Source organism: Fusarium odoratissimum (genome assembly GCF_000260195.1).
Source record: "Fusarium odoratissimum NRRL 54006 unplaced genomic scaffold supercont1.22, whole genome shotgun sequence".
Lineage (NCBI taxonomy): Eukaryota > Fungi > Ascomycota > Sordariomycetes > Hypocreales > Nectriaceae > Fusarium > Fusarium odoratissimum.
Genome location: NW_022158707.1, coordinates 284,064 through 302,960, shown reverse-complemented (window position 1 = coordinate 302,960; position 18,897 = coordinate 284,064). Strand labels below are relative to the sequence as shown.

Here is an 18,897-nt window from a genome sequence, read left to right as displayed (position 1 = left end):
TACTTGAGTTACAGGGCATTACACAGCTCATGTAGAGGCGGCACAGCCCATCAGTGGGACAACGTCTCATCGGCAGCTGTTATGGCTGTGGTATCCATAGTGGGGGGCATTCCGTCGAAATTCCGATATTGGGCTGTACTGAATTGGCAAACTCGGCGAGCCAGTTTCGCAACGCCGATAAACCATAACATTGTACTCGACAAAACATTCAACACCAGAAAGCTCCTAGTAGTAACCGAAAACTATAGAGAAATGGATAGTAGAGCCCGAACAGTGTCAGTAGCCGCATTTGACAGAGCAGTATTTCCAGTCCCATCAACTATATCAGGAATTGCTCCTCGATCTAGAAGCAGTTGCACACACTTTTGAGCTTCAGGGTCATAGGACGAAGCAGCATATGATAGAGGTGTCTTACCACGATTGCCAGCTGCATTTACATCTGCCCCATGGTCAAGCAGTAACTGACAAGCCTTAGCGCCAAGTCGGGCCGCATGTGAGAGTGGCGTCCTGCCACTGTTGTCTGCCCTATGAACATCTGCGCCATGGCCAATTAATAATTGCATCTTGGCTTCGGACTCGTTTGGGCTACACGCGGCCTGGAAAAGTGCTGTCTGTCCCCGGTCATCTGTCGCAGCAACACTGGCTCCACCCGAGATCAGCAATCGCATGCATTCTTCACTGCCTCCACCTGCAGCATACGGAAGTGGTGTCTTGCCATGGATGCAGGTTTTCTGAACATTAGCGCCATTTTCAAGTAGGAAAGCTACAGCAGCTGTGTCTCCATTTGCAGCAGCGAGACAAAGTGGCGTCCGCCTGAGCTGGTCTCTAGATTCAATGCGGGCTCCGTTCTCAATGAGAAATCCTAAAGTAGCAGAGATATCATGACTGTGTTGAATGGCAACTGAAAACGGTGTCTCGCCACGGGGGGTTCGGAGGTTTATATATGTGTAGGCTTTGGACGAAGCAATAGCAAACGACGCCACAATGAGGTCGTCATCTTGTAAGATATAGTAAAGAAGACCCCATGTTGTGTTAAATCTGAAGCTGCGCCCAATGCCGTGCTTCCTTTTCTTTTCCACGTCGTATTCATTGCACAAGGAGTGTAAACGTGACGTTGCTGGCTCATCGCGTGTCTCCCTTTTGAGTAGTCTCCAGACTGTTGGTCGGCTACCCGTAGCTATTGCTGCAAGGATAGGAGCGCCATAACGCTCATTTTCGATATCAAAGCAGGATTGGTTCCTTTGATGCCCCTCAATGAGGCTCCCAAAGTTATATTCCGCCAGGAGGTATAAAAGGCTTGCGGTAATGGTGTGTCGACGCACCTCTTTGTCCTGGAAAACATTATTGTGTTGAATCCATTTTGCTAGTGGGAAGGATTCAAGGAATCTAGCCTGGCTGATATGTCCCTCCTCTGCTGCATTCGCATGATAAAGAATATTCTGTGCGGCATACCTCAGAAAGGGAAACTCAAAGTCTGCCACAACACGAACTTCCACAAGATGATCATTGAAGTTGTTTACTAGTGCACCATCCTCTTCCGTGTAAGATTGCATATACTCAAAGCAACACTTCTTTAACTGATCGTGACTCTCTGCACTCAGATTGCCATTCTCCTCCATCAGAATTTCCCTGAGGCCGTTGTCCTTAAGAAGGAAATCTCTGACTGACTCGTGAATGAACTGGACAGTTGGATCATTTTTTAGCCTTGTGACTTCAACAAGGCCTTTCGAGGAGCTTAGAATAAAGTTTCGGATTGCAAGTTCCCCAATTTCGTCTCGATCCCACTTGCAAGTGGTACGTTCTGTGTGTGAGCGAATCGCAAAATAGAGCTGCTCTAGCTTTAGTGGATTTCTTGCGAAAAGAACCCATTGGATGCATAACAGCAATTCATCCTTGTTAGCATCATCTCGAGTAAGAATATCTCGAAATAGTTCGTGTAAGTCCCCTGGAATCTCTCGAAGTGTTTGCTTCAAAGTGTGGATGCGCCCTTGATCGTACTTCTGTTGCAGAATGCCAGATACAAGAACAACCCACATGAAAACACCTGACGCCTTCTCTTTGATCTGAGCCCGAACCTCTTGAGCGAGCTTGCTGTCGCCAATCTCCAACTCACTGTCAAGATACGAAATGATGTCCTGGTCATGTCCCTCTTGCCCTTCGAGAACTAGCTCAGTTCTCTTTGGCATCGTAATGTGAGGATAGTGTCTGCTCGCCAAGCATACCTGGAAACCGACTCCTTCGGCTGCGCTCAGGTTACCTGAGTTTTTAAATGATGACACCATTGAGCGAATCCCGGACTCATCGCATTCATCCAGAGCGTCAATAAAGACAACCACGGAGGAATCCCCAAGGCCTTCCAAAGTTTGCTCAAACAGTGTTCTCAGTGCCTCAACACTCCAGTCATGATTCTCGCCGATCCCTAAGATCAACCCAGGATCCAGCAGACTATGAAGCCTTGGAAGTTGCTGTAGCATTTGCAGTAACAGTGACCTGTACATGCCAGTGGTTGACTTCTCCAACTCTTCTCCTCGTGCATTGAAGAAGAAAGAGATGATGGTTTTGTCTTTCATTCTTCTGCGGGCATTGCTGAGAATGAACTTCATTAAAGTGGACTTCCCTGCTCCAGGCTTTCCTTTTATCCATAGAAAGCCATGGTGTTCATCGACCATGTCGGGATTCAGCCAGTCGAGGTACTCCCTCTCTTGAGGATCCATTTGCATGTTTTTGCATGAGCTTTCTTGATATTGTCATGCCGAGCGTCGATTTGATTGAATCTTAAAGATTGAAGTAGAGTTTCTAGTGGTGGATTAATTTGCCTACTTTGTTCTGCTTATCAAGAGAAGGTTAGTCTAGACTCATGGTGCCTGAGGCCCCCGAGTGGATGTAACGAGAACGAACCTTCGTCATCTGTACATTTTCGCTTCTCTCCGCGATGCTCACATGCCTTTTCCTCCAATATGGCTGTAGAATGTCCATAATAGTTGTGGTGATTTATTGTTTGAGCCGTGTCTCTGCGGGTCAGCGTCTTGTTGCCCAAGTCGACATTATGCCCGGTGATTGTGCTCGCAAACTTCGAGCCAGCTTGATGTGATTGCGACGGTCCGGACATCCCTAGTCATCGATTATTATTCCCGTATTCATTGGTGACGTGTGAAACGTTCGACGAAAGATGAAGAACTAGGCGGGCCGTTTGGCATAGGGGAAAGAAATTTCTCATGGTCACGCCGACTTACCGCGACACGCAGTTAAGCGCTCAGCCTCATTTTCAAACCCCCAGCACACTCAGAAGTTATAGGATTTGATTAGCTGACTCAGATCACTTTACGAATGATCTGATGCTCGCACAACACATGGGTAATTATTCACGACAGTGCTACGCTTCTGCAGCAGATGGAACAAAGACACTTCTTTTATTGACTTTTGATTCCCCATTGTCGAGTAATTATATTGACGATTGATGCTCAACATCGCTATCAACATAAATTGCCGAAGAAAGAGGGAGTGGGCAGTGCAATGTGCTGGTTACTGCTTACCCTGCATGATCCTGGTTGCCAAGCCTGGCCTCAAGCCCGCAGAGCAAATTCCAGGTCTGGCATTGGGTCAACACCTGCAGACACGAAACAATATATGCAGCCACAAAGAATTGTCACCAACACAGGAAAGTTGAAGAAAGGCCAATGCTATTCTAGTGGCCTCTCAAATCTTTTTGACTTTCATCTGTTCTGACAAAGAGAAGATTTCTAATTGACAAACAGATTCGTATCATCTGCTTTGCTATAAACGGAGTCAAGTCAATAAATTGGCATAGGGATCCGTTCACATAAGAACCTGCAACACTTCATGCATGTCTGAATCAGGCTCGGGTATTGTTAGCCGATCACGATGCCAGCTGCATAAGAGCTGGATGCCTGGCGACTCCACACCGCTGAACATAACGAGCAGTCAGCCTCCAGCCACTTATGAAACATCGGGGCGCCCAACACCCATCACGCTCGACCCAGAAAACGAAAACTCTGGAAAATTTTCTGCTTTATCTAAAGAGCTTAAAGTTTGTCTGGTTCTACCACGACATCTCTTGACCCTGACCCAAATACCGAGCTCTTCGAGAACAAAGCTGGTTCTCTTTTCCTATACATGAGGGTAGAAAGGGAACATCCTCCCCGAAATGAGCAGCCACCAGCGACCTGCCGGCCGAGAGGACTTTGCAGTCGCCGTCGTTTGCCCCTTGTCCCTTGAGTTCGATGCTGTCTGCATGGTAGTTGATGAGTTCTGGGATGAGGATGGTGATCAATTCGGCAAAACTGGTGGGGATCGGAACATGTATGTCACGGGGCGTATCGATAAGCATAATGTCGTGATCGTATTGCTAGGCAAGGGAAAGGTAAACTCCGCAACCGCCGCTTAAGACCTACGCACAAGCTACCCAAATATTTGCCTCACAATACTAGTTGGAGTTTGCGGTGCCGTTCCTTCCACAGATGAAAATGGTATTCGTCTGGGCGACGTGGTTATCAGCGACTCCATCGTTCAATATGACTTTGGCCACCAGACAGATCAGGAGTTTGTCCGCAAGAAGACCTCTCATATTGATCTGGTACCCAAAGAAATTCTCAATCTCCTGGAAAGCCTCCACACAGTCTTGGGAAAGAGACGTCTCATGAAAGGCTCTGCGACGTTTATTGAGGAACTGAAAAAGACTGCTGCTCGACTAGGCCAGCATGGAAGGTATGACAGGCCGGAAAAAAGAATTATTAGCGTTACTGGATCAATGCCGCAACCACTGGCTCTGAGAGGACAAGGAGCTGATCAAACCATCAACATACAAGCACCTACTATCCACTTCGGACCCATGGCTTCAGGCGACACGGTCATGATCTCTGCTATACATCGTGATCGGATCGCCGCTGCTGAGAACATCATTGCATTCGAGATGGAAGGTGCAGGCATATGGCAAGAGCTGCCATGCATCATTGTAAAAGGGGTGTCCGACTTTGCTGATTGTGAGAAGACCAAGGAGTGGCAGGACTATGCTGCTGCGATGGCCGCTGCAACATCGAAAGCTATCTTGAAGCGGTACATTCATACCGACAGAAAGGTTACTCCTCCCCCAGGCCATTCCCTCTTAGCGAGACAACATGGATCACACTATGGTGTGACGATAGAGACGGTGCATGATGTAATTCAGGGCAATCGAATGCGCGTTTCATCTACCCAGCCACCTCGAGCTTACGAGCAGGAAGGGTCGTCATTCAAGGCGAATATTCAGTCTGGCGCTGGTGTGCAACAAGGAAACGTAATGGAATTTTTCTGAATCAGGTGTGATTGCGGTGCGCTGAATTTAATTCCCTTGAATGAAGAGCAACAGGCTACTTCATTAAATGTGCAACATTAATAGACGTCATCTTCCACCAAATCGATGTGTCGATATACGACTACCCTTTAATAGAACCATCAGTAGCGTCGGAAGCTTACTAGCATATCTTAAGACATACGGAGAATTTGTACCATTCCCCTTGCTCGGTGCGGCTCATGAATCAGGCTCACCCTGCTGGCGGTCAACAGAATACCAACTCCACGTCTCACCTGGCCATAGAGAAGTCAATGAGGGGCAAGCACAGGCTGTCCATCCTAAATTAAGTACTAGTCATTATTAGCAGTCTCGTTTGTGCTTCTATCTTTGACTGAGACATGCTTTAGACAGTTTAGAACCCTGATCCGCCTAACTCATGTCAGGGTAGAAAATAGATGCAGTATAAACCTACTAAGCTAACTATTCTAATTTCTTGATCATTCTAAATATCCTTTAATGATGTCTGACATTTCAATGACGTGGTATAGGATTGTCTGCAATGCTTCCCCTTGTGAGGGTAGTCGGCTTTAACGGACTTAACGACTTCGCGGCGTTTGTCACAACTACCTCCGTTGTAAAATCGACTGTGCCAGGAATATATAGTAGAACTATTCCTTTTAATTTATCTTGCTATATATCGGGCGTGAAAAATATTTGTAAAGGTTCTGGTGCCGTTAGCCTTGTTCTTTAACCTAACGCTACCTGCAATTTGGGGTTGCGCTTCGGAGCCCCTTAGATCTTGTCGCCGAATCAACTTTCGAACCATACGACAAAATTACATGTCTCAATCGGTACCTCACTCTTACTAGATGATCGGCAACGAAACAAATATGACCACGGACGAATTGACAACCATGGGCCTCGACGAGGAGAAGCAGGCTTCCGAGTCTAGAGAACCGTCCATTGTGACATCCTCAACTGCCAATGGCACAGATGCGCCGGACGTTAACGAGGGGGATGCGAATAAAGATCAGGAAAAGGGTGTGAGCGAGGCAGAAAAGCCCATCGAATACCCGAAAGGCTTGGAGATGTTCTTCATCATGCTAGCGCTCGTGCTTAGTATCACTCTCTGCTCTCTCGACCAGGTAAGCTCAGCTACCCCAGACAGTCCTTCTTGAATCCTCAACGCTGACCTTGATCAAGACCATCGTCGCAACAGCTGTACCTAAGATTACCGACCAGTTCGGCCGGTTGCAAGACATCTCGTGGTACGGCTCAGCATACTTCCTTACCCTCGGGGCCTTCCAGTCACTGTGGGGTAAGATCTACAAGTTCTTTCCTCTGAAAATAAGCTTCTTGGTGTCTCTCCTCATCTTCGAACTTGGGAGTTTGATCAGCGCTGTCGCTCGTAACTCGACGACTGTGATTGTTGGACGTTCTATCGCTGGGTTAGGCGCCTCAGGTATCGCACCTGGCGTGTACACAATTCCTGCCTTTATTGCTGAGCCCGAGAAAAGAGCTACATACACTGGTTTCATCGGGTTGTCGTATGGTATTGCTGCTGTTGCCGGTCCACTCATCGGTGGGGGACTGACAGATGGGGCGAGCTGGAGATGGTAAGTAGACTCTCTTGAGATTCTTGTTACAAAACAACTATGCCTTTCATTCGGCCAGAGGTGAACTAACAATCTTTCTTTAGGTGCTTCTACATCAATTTGCCCATTGGTGGCCTGGCTGTTCTCGTCATTCTTCTCACCTTCAAGACCCCAGCAGGGGTCAAGGTCGTCGATGCTACACTCAAGGAGAAGCTTTTACAGATGGACTTTATAGGCACAGCGCTCGTGATGGGTGCATCTTTGTCTTTACTTCTGGCTCTTCAATATGGTGGTGTGACCCATGCCTGGAACTCTAGTGTCGTCATCGGCTTACTGGTCGGCTTCGTTCTTATGGTTACCGCACTGATTGGGGTAGAATTCTGGCTGGGAGAGCGCGCAATGTTGACCCCAAGACTAATTCGCCAAAGGACAGTTTGGGTCAACGCTGTATGGGGCTTCTTCTTTGCTGGTTCATACTTCATCACGCTTTACTATTTGCCTATCTACTTCCAGAGCATCGATAATCAGAGTCCGATAGGCTCGGGTGTACGAAACATTCCCCTTATCGCGTTGTTCAGCGTTGCGACATTTGCGTCTGGCAAAGCTATCACAAAGACGGGCACTGCAGCTCCATATCTGGTGGTTAGTTCAGTGATCGTCACTATTGCATCCGGCCTGTTCTATACTCTTGACATTGGGACCTCAACGGGAAAATGGGTGGGATATCAGATCTTGGCGGGCTTCGGATACGGTATTGGTCTCCAGGTTCCTATTGTCATTTCGCAGGCGTTTGCTGCGCCCAGTGACATGGCTCCCGTGACTTCGATCATCATATGTGAGCCCTTCTATTCTTCTCCTTAGATGTCTTCGTCTTCATTTCCTTCTTTTTATCGTCCCACCAGCTGACATCTATTTCTTCCTTTGCAGTTGCCCGAACCCTCGGTGGAACATTCTTGATCACGGCTGCGCAATCTGGCTTCATCAACCAGATCATTCACAAGCTGTCCAGTACTGCACCGACCATCGATCCCGCCTCAGTGACGGAAACTGGTGCCACTACTCTGCGCCAGAATTTCTCCGGTGCCGAGTTGGATGGTATACTGCATGCTTATGCATGGGGCATCAAAGTTGCTTTTGCGATTACTATTGCGGCTTGTGGCATGACAGTCATTACGAGCTTATTTACCAAGTGGACGAATATCCACGTCAAGAAACAGAGCTCATAGAACACTCCCGACATTTTGTACGATGAAGGGGATCTTTTCACCTTCTTTTGATGCTTCCACGGGGGTGGCAGCCGGAATCATTGAGATTATTGGACCTTGCTACCTTATAAATGTATATTGAGCACGTTGAGTTAATCAATCTCGTGGTCAATTCAAAGTACTAGACAATACTAATATGGAACACGTGACAAACACTGGTAAAAGTCCCCATACACAACACATCAAGCAATTGATATCAACGTGCAGCCCTTTAAGAGACTTTGAAACTCACGTGATCCGAGACAATCTCTGTTTTGGCTTGTCCCAGTCTAGGTCAAAGTCCTCCCATGGAAATGGAGATGACTCCCTGAACTTCCATTGGTCACCATCTTGCCTAAAGGCCTCTTCCCAGTACTCTTGATGTTCGTTCTTCATCGCAAGAGAACGTCCATAGAATACACGCAGCATTTTGGGGGCTAATCTCGTGATGTTCTCAGTCCGATCCTTCCAGCCATTATCTAACCTTTCTTCGGTAATAACGTCTAGTCTGTGGCCAGCCCAAGGGCCGACCCAGATTGGCCAAAAGTCGGAACACATTGGTCCGTAGCCTGGGCCTTGGCACGCCTCTGAGAGATCTCGATCAGTGCAACCTTCAAAGGTTTCGAGCTGCTCCCAAGACCAAGTCGTCTTTCTGTTCGTTCTGTAGTCTGGTTTCCAACTGATGACCCATAGGAGAAGAATATCCAGTGTGAGCCACTTACGGCCTGGCAGCGAAATAGTGGCCTCGTCATCAGGGGTGACTACAGCTTCCATTCTTATGTACTCTTGATCGGTCAGGTTGCGCAAAAACCAACCGCTTCCAGGTTCAAGGTTGAGAGTTGGCAAACAGGCCTTCATGGGTAAGTGGAGGCTCTCGGGGATAACAGCCCCTCCAAGCTGCTTGAGGAACGCCTCTTCGTATGAATAGTCGTAGGGGAATGGTACTCTCTCGTAATTGTCCACAGATTCGTCGAACCAGATCGATGCACGAGTTGTCTCTAGGTTATATAGTTGGCCAGCCTGCTCGGATTCTCTCTCTATATCATCAGGGGTTGCTTTTGGTAATATGTGTTGCAACGCTTTGGGGAGTACGCGAAGTCTCCCGACAGTGCAAATTATTGGAGTGTTGACCCAGGAATAATTGTTCTTCCACCGGATGTAACCACCTTTTACCCACCTGATGGCATGAGAGCAGAGCGTTTGCGAGCACAAGGCCAAAGCCATAAACTCTTCTACTTTGAGGAGTTCAAATATTGCTCCCAGAAGCTCGGCGGGAAGCATCTCTAGGCGGGTTTGGCCCTGTAAATGCTGCAACGTCGATTGGGTCGATTGTAAAACTGTCCCTTCGTCCGAGTCGATCTTGACACCTTCCATTGAGTTACACAGAAACTTGAAAGCGTCGAAACTCAGATGATGTGTGCAGAAGTCTGAAGGTTCCATATAGCCTTCCAAATCAAGGACCGGCATTCTCATCCGCTGTCTCTTTTCAGGCGCGAGGAACATCCAACATTCCTCACAGCCTATGGCCCAGATGTTTCCAGCATCCCAAGGCTCTTCTCCGTGCAATCTGCGTCGCATTTCCGAGTTCGTTGAGATGATAGCGAAGAAGTCAGACTGCAGGAATGTTGCTGCCTGCCGCTTATGGTCTTATATATTGATATGAAAATAACCTAGCCAATTATGTTCGTTGGTAGTCATTACCCATCCAGGCACATGATTCCTTTGCTAGATCCACCAATCAGATGCTATGTCATAATTGGGGATATTTCGCCGGGGATAGATCCCGTGAAGCTTCATTGCCATCATACTTCACTAAGGCAGAGTGGACAGTTATCCCCTTGGTGTATATCCACGTAATTTGTTTCTTTTCTTTTGTTGATTTAGGGAAGGTTTGTACGGTTAAAGCGCGAAGAAATTTCAGGATTGAACAAGAAGCTATACCAGTCTGTTGAGTTGAAGTATTGCTCTCTAAAACAGGATTTGTGCCCAAACAATCCTTATCAATTCTGCTTAAAGGCATGTGGCTGTCACCCTTGACTTCTGTGTATAGAAATAATACCGAGCAAGTGTTTCCGAAAGTGTATGAGTTGTGTATCTAATCTTGTAGTATGGTGATAAGGCAAATTGCTGAATGGCTCCTAATCATGTCTGTATTACGTCGCCTGGACTCCGAAGCCACTTCAACAGCTTCCTCATCAGCACTTGCTTATCCATTGGCTTGGGGATATAATCATCCATCCCCTTCTCCAAGCAACGCTCCATGTCGCCGTTAAGCGCGTAAGCAGTCATGGCAATTATAGGTAGACGTATACTACTACGACGTATCCGGAGTGTTGCCTCGTAACCATTCATAATCGGCATACTGATATCCATTAGTATTAAGTCAAAGGCATTCGCCGCCGCGGATAGTGACGACACAGCTTGAGCGCCATCTGAAACAACGGTTATATCTTTAAAGCCAAAGCCATGCAGCATTCCGACTAGGACCTTTTGGTTGATGATGTTGTCCTCAGCCGCAAGGATCCTCTTTGTTGGTGAGATCTTCAATAACTGTTCCAGTTGCGTCGCAAGATCCTCGCCTCCTTGAAGCTCCTGTTGCGGTAATTCACTACTGCCTCCTGGTGGAGCGATGATAGATTCGGCCTGACGAAGGCTACTGAGCATTTTGACCTTGAATGAGAACCAAAAGATGCTGCCCTGCCGTTCCGGGTTAGGCTTATATCCAATGCTCCCTCCCAACAACTCAACAAGTGATTTCGCGATTGATAACCCAAGACCTGTTCCTGGGCGCCGCTTCTGGTGTGGGGTATCGAGCTGCGTGAAGGGTTTGAACAGTTCTTGCGCGTCGGCTTCTGTCACGCCATGCCCGGTATCCCAGACCTCCGTTTGTATCGTGAGACTGGTCTCGTCTTCAGTGAGCATCGATGCATTCACCGAAATGTATCCCTTCTCGGTGAACTTTACAGCATTGCTGAGGAGATTCTCAAAGATCTGGCGGTACCTCAAAGCGTCCCCCTCTGCCCATTTTGGCAAGTTTGGTGATAAGCTCAGCTTTAGAGATACTCCGGGCTGCACAGTAGTTTGAACTCTGCGTACAGCCGATGTAATCACATTCGCGATATCCAGCCTCTCATTCTTGACGGGAAAGGTGCCGGCCGCAATCTTTGAGTAGTCGAGGATATCGTTGATGATGCGTAATAGGACCTGTCCGCTCTCTTGAATCATATTAGCCGTCTCCCGTTGCTCTTCAGTGAGCCGACTATCCAGTAGTAAGGAGCAGGCAGATAGTACACCATGCATAGGCGTACGGATCTCGTGACTCATATTTGCCAGGAAATCGTTCTTCAACTTCGTGCTCTCCTCGTAAGCAGCAGTAAGCCGCAGTTCTGCCTCTTTTCGCTCAGTGAGATTCCGGGTGACCTTGCCGAAACCAACATGGATGTCGTTCTTGTAGATGGCCGTTATAACGACGTTGGCCCAGAACCGACTGCCATCCTTACGGTAGCGCCAGCCCTCATCTTCAACCCTGCCTTCACGCAAGCAAATCTCGAGTTCTCTTTCGGGCTTCCGAGACCGGATATCTTCTTCGCCATAGAAGGTTGTGAAGTGCTTGCCAATGATTTCTTCCTTCTTGTAGCCCTTGTTTAGCTCTGCTCCGGTGTTCCAGGTCATCACGTTACCGCGAGTATCGAGCAGGAAGATGGCATAATCCTTAACAGCCTGGACGAGGATGCGGAAAGCATCGTCAATAGGCAGCCAGCTCTGTGTTATTTCGCCGTTTAAAGTTGTAGTGTGAAGCTCATCCTGTTCCCATTCTATGACCAGGCACAACAGCTCATCGCCGTTGTGCACGGGCATGATACGCGCAGTCCAAGAAATTCCATTCGCGACATAGGCTGCATGGCATAGACGGAGAGCTCGAGCCTCAAGTGCAGTCTCAATCGCGTAGACAAAGGGAATACGATCGAACCTTTCGGTAGGCGATCCATGATAGAGGGCAGTGAAGAGGTCTTGGCCGACGAGTACCTCGCGCCTACGCCCCCATGCCTCGAGCAAGCCGGCTGAGGCTCTTTGGATGCGATACGATGGTGACACCACAAGAGTGGGGACGGGCAAGAAATCGAGCATGTCGTTCATGGTGGGGACGGCAGCATCAAGCTCCTTGGCCGGATCCATGGGTCTCATTTGTACCTGATCTAATGCACGGACTGGTCGCTAATACGACGTCTCTTCGCTTCACAGACTTAATACCAGTATCAAGTTGAGAAGAAAAGCCCCATGGCAGTGGAGGAGGGATTTTCCGCTCCTTGGCGCTAGCCTATCAGATCACGTTATGATGTCAGAATTGTGTAACTTTTTCTGCTCGTTTTTTATCGCGCTGGGACACTCCCGAATTAGGCATAGAGCGCAATAAATTCAGCTGTCAGCCCTCCCAAATTGACTACTGGACTCGAAGAAGATGGACTGGGTACAGTTAACGACATTAAATTGATCGCTATAATCCAACAATGAGGCACTCAATCAATAATACCACCTACCAAACATCCATGTAGCAGAGTTATTACGACCTATGCGGATCATTCAGAATTTAAAGACTGCAGGCAGCAAAATAAGGTCACCAGAAGCCCTTAAGCAGATAAATTCCGAGGTTTATGCATAATTATATAAACAAACAAATCTATAGCTATCTAATTATACTTGTCTATCTTCTATCCCATCCATACTCTACGTGGATATAACTAACATACAATACGTCAAAGCTTTGCCCTGGCGTGCATAACTGGGCAACCATTTGTCTTGGTTCCTTGCCTGAATCCTGCATTAGTTGAGACCGAATCGCTCTTTTTCGGCGCGCTTCTATACCCTCCCTTCTCGTTGTCGCTATTCGTTATGTTCCCCTCTGCGTCTCTTGCTATTCCCAGCTCCAACAGCTTGGCGAATGCTGCTTTAAAGTCGTTGAAGAACAATTCCTTATCATCAGCATACAGACGCACATATTTGGAGAACTCGGGGTCTGTTGTCAGAGCCATATCGGTTGGGAGCATCATCAACTCCTCTTCTGTGTCAGGGTCAACAGAGGAGAACTGAGTAACACCAGATTCAGGGACTGTCTTCTCAGTCCATTTTTCGGACAGCAGGAGGCGGAAATATTGATTCGAGAATCGTGTCGGATTATTGACCCATTTACCCTCAAAGCCCGAGTTTTCCGTATGGCAGCGTCCGAGACTGTGTGCACCACTGAGGGCCACGATCTCACGATCGTTGAAGCCCATTCGGTAAAAGATGTCTCGGATATGGTCTGCTCCTTGAGCCGCATCAGGAAGACGGCCGCGAGGTGGAAGCTTGCTATCGTCTACAAAATCGGTTCGCCCCGGCAACCAATCGATTTCCGGGCCTCCCATGGCTCTAATGGCAGTCACGCCGGCAAGTGTCCATAGGTCTGAGTATGTGATCCATGGGTGAAGACGCTTGACGGGCTCTAGGAAGAGGCGAGCATTCTGAAGGCCGGCGTTGGCAGGATCACCACCCTCAGCTTCGTAGCGCATGCCAGCGCCATTTGAGCCTCCGGTGTCTGTTTCTACGTCATATGTGCCAGAAGAGTGCCTGTAGGCTGCGTTAGTCACCAGCTGACGTTTGTCGAGTCCCGATGGACTTACCAGGCTAGGCGCACAAGAACAGGGCCGGCACTTCCATCGTCGTAGTCAGGCTGGCGGAGAAGATCAATGATAGACTTTCTGACAGCTTCGAAGTCACCAGGTCTCGAGGCCTGGCTTTCTGATAGTGGCTTATCGATACTGGTCATCTCGAAAAGACTTGATGGAGAAAATAAAGAAAGAAATTTGCGCGATAGGGTATAAGATAAACAAAGGGTATACTCGATCAGAATATAGTTCCTATGTTAAAGATACAGATTCAGAATGGGAAGGAAGGAATGACTACAAATGAAAAAACTAAAATGCCAAAGGATATAAGCAAAAATCAGGAGACGTTCTCGGTGCCATGTGATTCTAAATTAGACTAAGGCCCACAAGCAAAAGTCGTGATTGTGGGTCATTAAAGAATGCCGAGGTAGATTGATAAGGATCAAGCCGAGGAAGGGATATTTTCAATTAATCAAGACGAGATAAGAAGAAAAATCGAATAGTTCACTCTATGTCTGTTGTTCGCCTCTTGGTTCATCTTCGCCACATTTGCATCTCAATGTTGCTCCAACATCTCCAACCTACCCCAAAAAAACTCCCCTTCGCCCGGTTGGTCAACTCCGTCTCCAAATCGGCTAGCTCTCTCGACTCCAACTCTTATCCAAGAGTGATGTGTCATCTTTCTATCGCCATACCTCACTACGAGTCATATATTTTCGTAGAAAAGCTGAATGATTCAATCTGCTCAGTTCTATGCGGTGAATATAAGCTCTCAGTCACAGGTGTCAAATAGCACATCTGTTTCAGTCTGCGATCAGCTATTACTAGCGAGATCCGTACGATGAATAGGCTGTGATGGTCAGCAAGACGAATTCGTACTGCTGTACTTTCCACGTTCATGGCCATCGCCATATTTCCCATAGACCGTGAATAGAGTTATTACTAGGTATCAGCCTAGTTAAGGGTCCCCCTCTTACACAATTAATTATAACCGAATTCCTTGTTTCCCATTGATGTTATCTAGATTTATTTTAAATTTATATTAATTTAACTTATAATATTATGCTTATTCTTTCTTTGTATTTAAACTGTTTATCTTTAAAAGAATACCAATACTTTACTTTACTTTATAATTATATTTCATATTTCTCCAACCTTGAATGCGTTTTTCGAAAGCGAGAAACCAGTCGCCGCTCTAATCACTATCCCATTTCCACCAATCGGACGCTATATCATGAAACGTCACCAATCTTCCGGATGTAACATCTTGGCAGGGACGTTGCGGGTCAAGATGATCAGTTTAAAGGTTAAAACGCCTTTGTCACGTTTGGGAACTTATCTGTTTTTGTTTCCCCATCTTCTTTCGTTCTTTTCGTTGTATTATACTCATAAAATGAGGTCGTTTCTTCAACTTTTGATTCTGGCAGCTGGACTGTCCCAGGCGACAGCTATCCCTGTACTGTCCAGAGCTGCTGGTGCTGCCAAAAACCTGATTATCTTGTAAGCTATCTCTTTGTCGAATTGTTGAAGCTATCGCTCTTATAAAACTCTCAGTGGCGATTCATACTCTACTGTTGGCTTCTGGCCCGGAGGTGACTTGCCCAGCGCTGGCAGCCCTCTCGGAAATCCTTCTCTACCAGGACAAACAACGGCAAATGGATTGAACTGGGTGGGCCAATTGACTAGCGTGCTGAACACGTCTACGGTCCTGACTTATGACTTTGCTGTTACGGGCGCTACGGTTGACAAGGAAATTGTCTCGACATATGCACAGTACTGCGTGGATGATCAGGTTGCTCAGTACAAGGAATATGTCGCAGACAAAATCAGTTCTGCAGACACTCTTGTTGCGGTTTGGATTGGTATCAATGATCTCGGCGAGCCATTCTGGAAGAAATCAGCCGCGCCTGTTGAGAAGACCATGGATCGGTACTTTGAGCTCCTGAAGACTCTGTCTGAGACTGGCTTGAAGAAGTTTGCTCTTCTCAGTGTTCCTCGTATGTCTCTTTCCTTAATCCAATGACTCAAGTTAATTTCATGTCAGCTTTCGCGGATCAAATCCCAGCTATGAACGGACAGCCTGAGTCGGACCTCAAGACGCTTCGTTCAGACATCATTGCCTATAACAAAGCCCTGACTGAGCGCGCTGCTGCTTTTGCAAAGAATGGCTCAGGCATCGAAGTGACGGTGTTTGACACGAAACCAACTTTCAACGCCGCGGTGAAAAACTTTAAAGAGTATGGTGCCAAGGACGCGACATGCTATGGCGGGAACGATTGCCTCTGGACTGATACTTATCATGCGGGTGTTGGTATTCACAAAGCTCTAGCCAAGAACTTTGCAGAGGGTATTAGCAAGATTTTCACGTTCTGATCATGCAATATCGTAGAATAGCCACTTCGGTAGAATCGATCAATTAACCTTTCATCACCCTTGTTGGGGAACCCCAGTCTGTTGGTTCCAACAATATACACATCAGGACAATTAACCGAGCCAGCATGTGAACTGCCCCTCACGTTCCAATCATGACATCCAGTTTTATCCCTCAAACATTATTTTTGCTGTCTTGATAATGGCTGATCCTACCTCGACCGCCGATCCCGTGGCGCTAGAAGTTGACGAGGCTGAGACTGATACTGCCAGCGATACTGACTCTTTTGCTTCAACTGAAGGGAGCTCCACTTCTTCAATTACCTCAAGCATTCTGAAATATCGTCAAGAGAATGGTCGCACATATCACGCCTACAAAGACGGGCAGTATGTGATCCCCAACGATGAGCAGGAGCAGGATAGGCTCGATTTGCAACATCATCTATTTCTTCTCACCTTCAATGATAAGCTTTATTTATCGCCCGCCGGTCGCGAAGGTCGTCAATTGCACAATGTACTAGACATTGGAACCGGGACTGGTATTTGGGCCATGGACTTCGCCGATGAGCATCCCAGTGCTTCAGTCATCGGGATTGACCTCAGCCCCATCCAAAGTCCTTTCGTCCCTCCCAACTTGAGCTTCCAGGTCGACGACATTGAAGAGCCATGGACATTCCATGTCAAGTTCGATTTCATCTACAGTCGCATGATGACTGCGTCTATTGCTGACTGGCCCGGCTTTTTCGCGAAGGCATATGAAAATCTCAATCCCGGCGGCTGGATCGAACTGGCCGATATTTACCCAATTACCAGCGATGATGGAACTCTCACAAAAGACTCAGCAACTCATGAATGGGTTACTAAGCTGTTGGGCGGCACAAAGATGATTGGAAGGCCATTCGACGGGGCAAATAAGTATAAGGAACAGCTTGAAGCCCAGGGCTTTCAGAATGTTCAACAAGTCGTGTTCAAATGGCCTCAGAATACTTGGCCGAGAGATAAGAAGCACAAGGAGCTTGGTAAGCATCACTCTTTGCTTCAGTATCCTAGGGTTGCGAATGAACTGACCGTGGGTAGGTGCTTGGAATCTCGAAAACATCAGCTCCGGCCTTGAAGGTCTTAGCTCTGCTGTCTATACACGCGTCCTCGGCTGGACTAAAGAAGAGCTGGATGTATTACTCGCCAAGGTTCGCCGCGAAATGAAAGACAGAACCATTCATTCTTACTGGCCTATGTAAGTCAAGGAACCATATCGGCAATGCACTAAGCTAACCTTGTGTAGATATGTTGTATATGGACAGAAGCCGGAGAAATGAAGTGGCGCCTTCTTATAAGAACACGTATTGTTTCTCTCTTAAACTGGCAAAGTTAAATAAGTAACGATATTATTGAATTCTATCTGATTGAAACGTAGTTTGACTTTCATCATGTAAATAATTCTAAAATACAATCTTCTGTCCTCATCTTCTTGTCATACTGAGCCAACTTCCTCAGATTCCATCAGCTGTACGATTCTACTTCGGAACGAACTTCTCCAGAGTCCTGGTGATAAGGTTGTAGGTCGAGTTCTTGTCCAAACTCAGGTACAAATCCGAGCCCTCATTGAAGCTACCCCATGCAGTCCATCCATACCATACATCACTGTTGCGGTCAAGGAATGCCAGCATAGATTGAATGGTCTCGGCGCACTGAGGAAAAGGCCCGCCACCAAACTCTGTGACGGTTCCTTGAAAGCCACTGCGGCGCAAGATGCGGGTCACTGCCTCAAACCTCTTTACATAACCGCTCCAAGGTTCACAGAGACCATATGCGCCGGCAATATCGTCAAAGTACTGGTGGAAATCGTAAAGGGTATTGTTGGCGGGGTCTTGAATCAGACCGGGACCGATGCCTGGTTGAGAGAAAGCCTCCCAGTCAACGAGGCGAGCGAACTGTGTTCCTGAGACAAGAATTTTCTGTTTTGCGGTGACCTTTCGGATCGCAAGAATTGCAGCCTGGTTGGTCGCGCCCCATTTGGTGATGTTAAGATCATGAGCTAGATAAATCTGTCAGTTTGACTGCGGGTATTGGACTATGGGCTGAGGAGTGCCAGGAGTCTGACTTACGTTCATTCATCAGTTGGAAGATTACTTTGGGGTTTGATTTGTATCTCTCAGCAAGCTTTGTCCAGAGATCTGCAAAGTGGTCGTTGGTAACGGTGATGTTGGGATTGAGGAATGACACTTCAGGTTGGTCAATCACGGCGCAGTACCAACGTGCATAGTTGTGCTAGAATATTCAGTTTGTGAACAATTGAAAGAGCATACTGTCTGAACTTACAATGTCCACGATGGCTTGCCCACCATCATCAGTAATGACCTTGACCAGCTTGTCAACTGCTTCCATGTTGGTCTCATTCAAGCTACCGCCAAGCGAGGTCTGAACATGCTGCCAAGCCATAGCGATTCGAAAGAGGTTGAAGCCTTTATCGTGCCATGACTCGTAATCCTCCACAGTGTTGATGTAAGGATAGCTGTGATAGCTTGGCTCGCAGGACAGATCGAGGAAGGTGTTGTCAGCTGATCCGAGGATGTTGACATCGTTGGCGAGACCAAACAAGTTGACACTGCTCATGTTAGTCATCTTTTCCTTAATTAGATTATCATGTTCAACCTACCCTGCCCATTTTATCTGGCTGGCAATGGCAGTTTGAGCCACGAAAAGAAACGTAAAAGTCTTGAGCTGCATGATGACAATGAAAGAGAGGACGTTGCTGA

General features: G+C 47.3%; 9 protein-coding genes across 9 annotated transcripts; 4 read left to right on the top strand and 5 right to left on the bottom strand.

Moving 5' to 3' along the window:
* Positions 1-89: 89 nt before the first annotated feature.
* On the bottom strand, positions 90-2,964 carry FOIG_11576 (uncharacterized protein). The gene is made up of 2 exons (XM_031212149.1): positions 2,899-2,964; positions 90-2,826 (listed from the first exon to the last, which is right to left on the bottom strand). The coding sequence occupies exon 2, from the start codon at positions 2,718-2,720 to the stop codon at positions 243-245; it is 2,478 nt and encodes an 825-aa protein (XP_031058126.1). The 5' UTR covers positions 2,721-2,826; positions 2,899-2,964; the 3' UTR covers positions 90-242.
* A 1,055-nt stretch (positions 2,965-4,019) lies between these two features.
* FOIG_11575 (uncharacterized protein) lies at positions 4,020-5,464 on the top strand. The gene has a single exon (XM_031212148.1). The coding sequence runs from the start codon at positions 4,658-4,660 to the stop codon at positions 5,309-5,311; it is 654 nt and encodes a 217-aa protein (XP_031058125.1). The 5' UTR covers positions 4,020-4,657; the 3' UTR covers positions 5,312-5,464.
* Positions 5,465-6,204: 740 nt separating this feature from the next.
* Positions 6,205-8,111, top strand: FOIG_11574 (uncharacterized protein; the record flags this gene model as incomplete). The annotated part of the gene is made up of 4 exons (XM_031212147.1): positions 6,205-6,435; positions 6,494-6,906; positions 6,990-7,720; positions 7,813-8,111. 4 exons carry the CDS (start codon positions 6,205-6,207, stop codon positions 8,109-8,111), a joined length of 1,674 nt encoding a protein of 557 aa, XP_031058124.1.
* A 184-nt stretch (positions 8,112-8,295) lies between these two features.
* On the bottom strand, positions 8,296-9,735 carry FOIG_11573 (uncharacterized protein). The gene has a single exon (XM_031212146.1). It carries the CDS (start codon positions 9,705-9,707, stop codon positions 8,379-8,381), a length of 1,329 nt encoding a protein of 442 aa, XP_031058123.1. The 5' UTR covers positions 9,708-9,735; the 3' UTR covers positions 8,296-8,378.
* A 163-nt stretch (positions 9,736-9,898) lies between these two features.
* FOIG_11572 (uncharacterized protein) lies at positions 9,899-12,395 on the bottom strand. Its single transcript, XM_031212145.1, has one exon. It carries the CDS (start codon positions 12,312-12,314, stop codon positions 10,272-10,274), a length of 2,043 nt encoding a protein of 680 aa, XP_031058122.1. The 5' UTR covers positions 12,315-12,395; the 3' UTR covers positions 9,899-10,271.
* A 358-nt stretch (positions 12,396-12,753) lies between these two features.
* On the bottom strand, positions 12,754-14,093 carry FOIG_11571 (heme-binding peroxidase). The gene is made up of 2 exons (XM_031212144.1): positions 13,787-14,093; positions 12,754-13,733 (listed from the first exon to the last, which is right to left on the bottom strand). Exons 1-2 carry the CDS (start codon positions 13,930-13,932, stop codon positions 12,884-12,886), a joined length of 996 nt encoding a protein of 331 aa, XP_031058121.1. The 5' UTR covers positions 13,933-14,093; the 3' UTR covers positions 12,754-12,883.
* Positions 14,094-15,125: 1,032 nt separating this feature from the next.
* Positions 15,126-16,243, top strand: FOIG_11570 (uncharacterized protein). Its single transcript, XM_031212143.1, has 3 exons — positions 15,126-15,271; positions 15,326-15,768; positions 15,816-16,243. Exons 1-3 carry the CDS (start codon positions 15,165-15,167, stop codon positions 16,142-16,144), a joined length of 879 nt encoding a protein of 292 aa, XP_031058120.1. The 5' UTR covers positions 15,126-15,164; the 3' UTR covers positions 16,145-16,243.
* A 54-nt stretch (positions 16,244-16,297) lies between these two features.
* FOIG_11569 (uncharacterized protein) lies at positions 16,298-17,621 on the top strand. Its single transcript, XM_031212142.1, has 3 exons — positions 16,298-17,160; positions 17,219-17,375; positions 17,424-17,621. The coding sequence occupies exons 1-3, from the start codon at positions 16,344-16,346 to the stop codon at positions 17,455-17,457; spliced, it is 1,008 nt and encodes a 335-aa protein (XP_031058119.1). The 5' UTR covers positions 16,298-16,343; the 3' UTR covers positions 17,458-17,621.
* A 34-nt stretch (positions 17,622-17,655) lies between these two features.
* FOIG_11568 (uncharacterized protein) lies at positions 17,656-18,868 on the bottom strand (the record flags this gene model as incomplete). Its single annotated transcript, XM_031212141.1, has 4 exons — positions 17,656-18,176; positions 18,247-18,409; positions 18,461-18,746; positions 18,798-18,868. 4 exons carry the CDS (start codon positions 18,866-18,868, stop codon positions 17,656-17,658), a joined length of 1,041 nt encoding a protein of 346 aa, XP_031058118.1.
* Between the last annotated feature and the right edge of the window lie 29 nt (positions 18,869-18,897).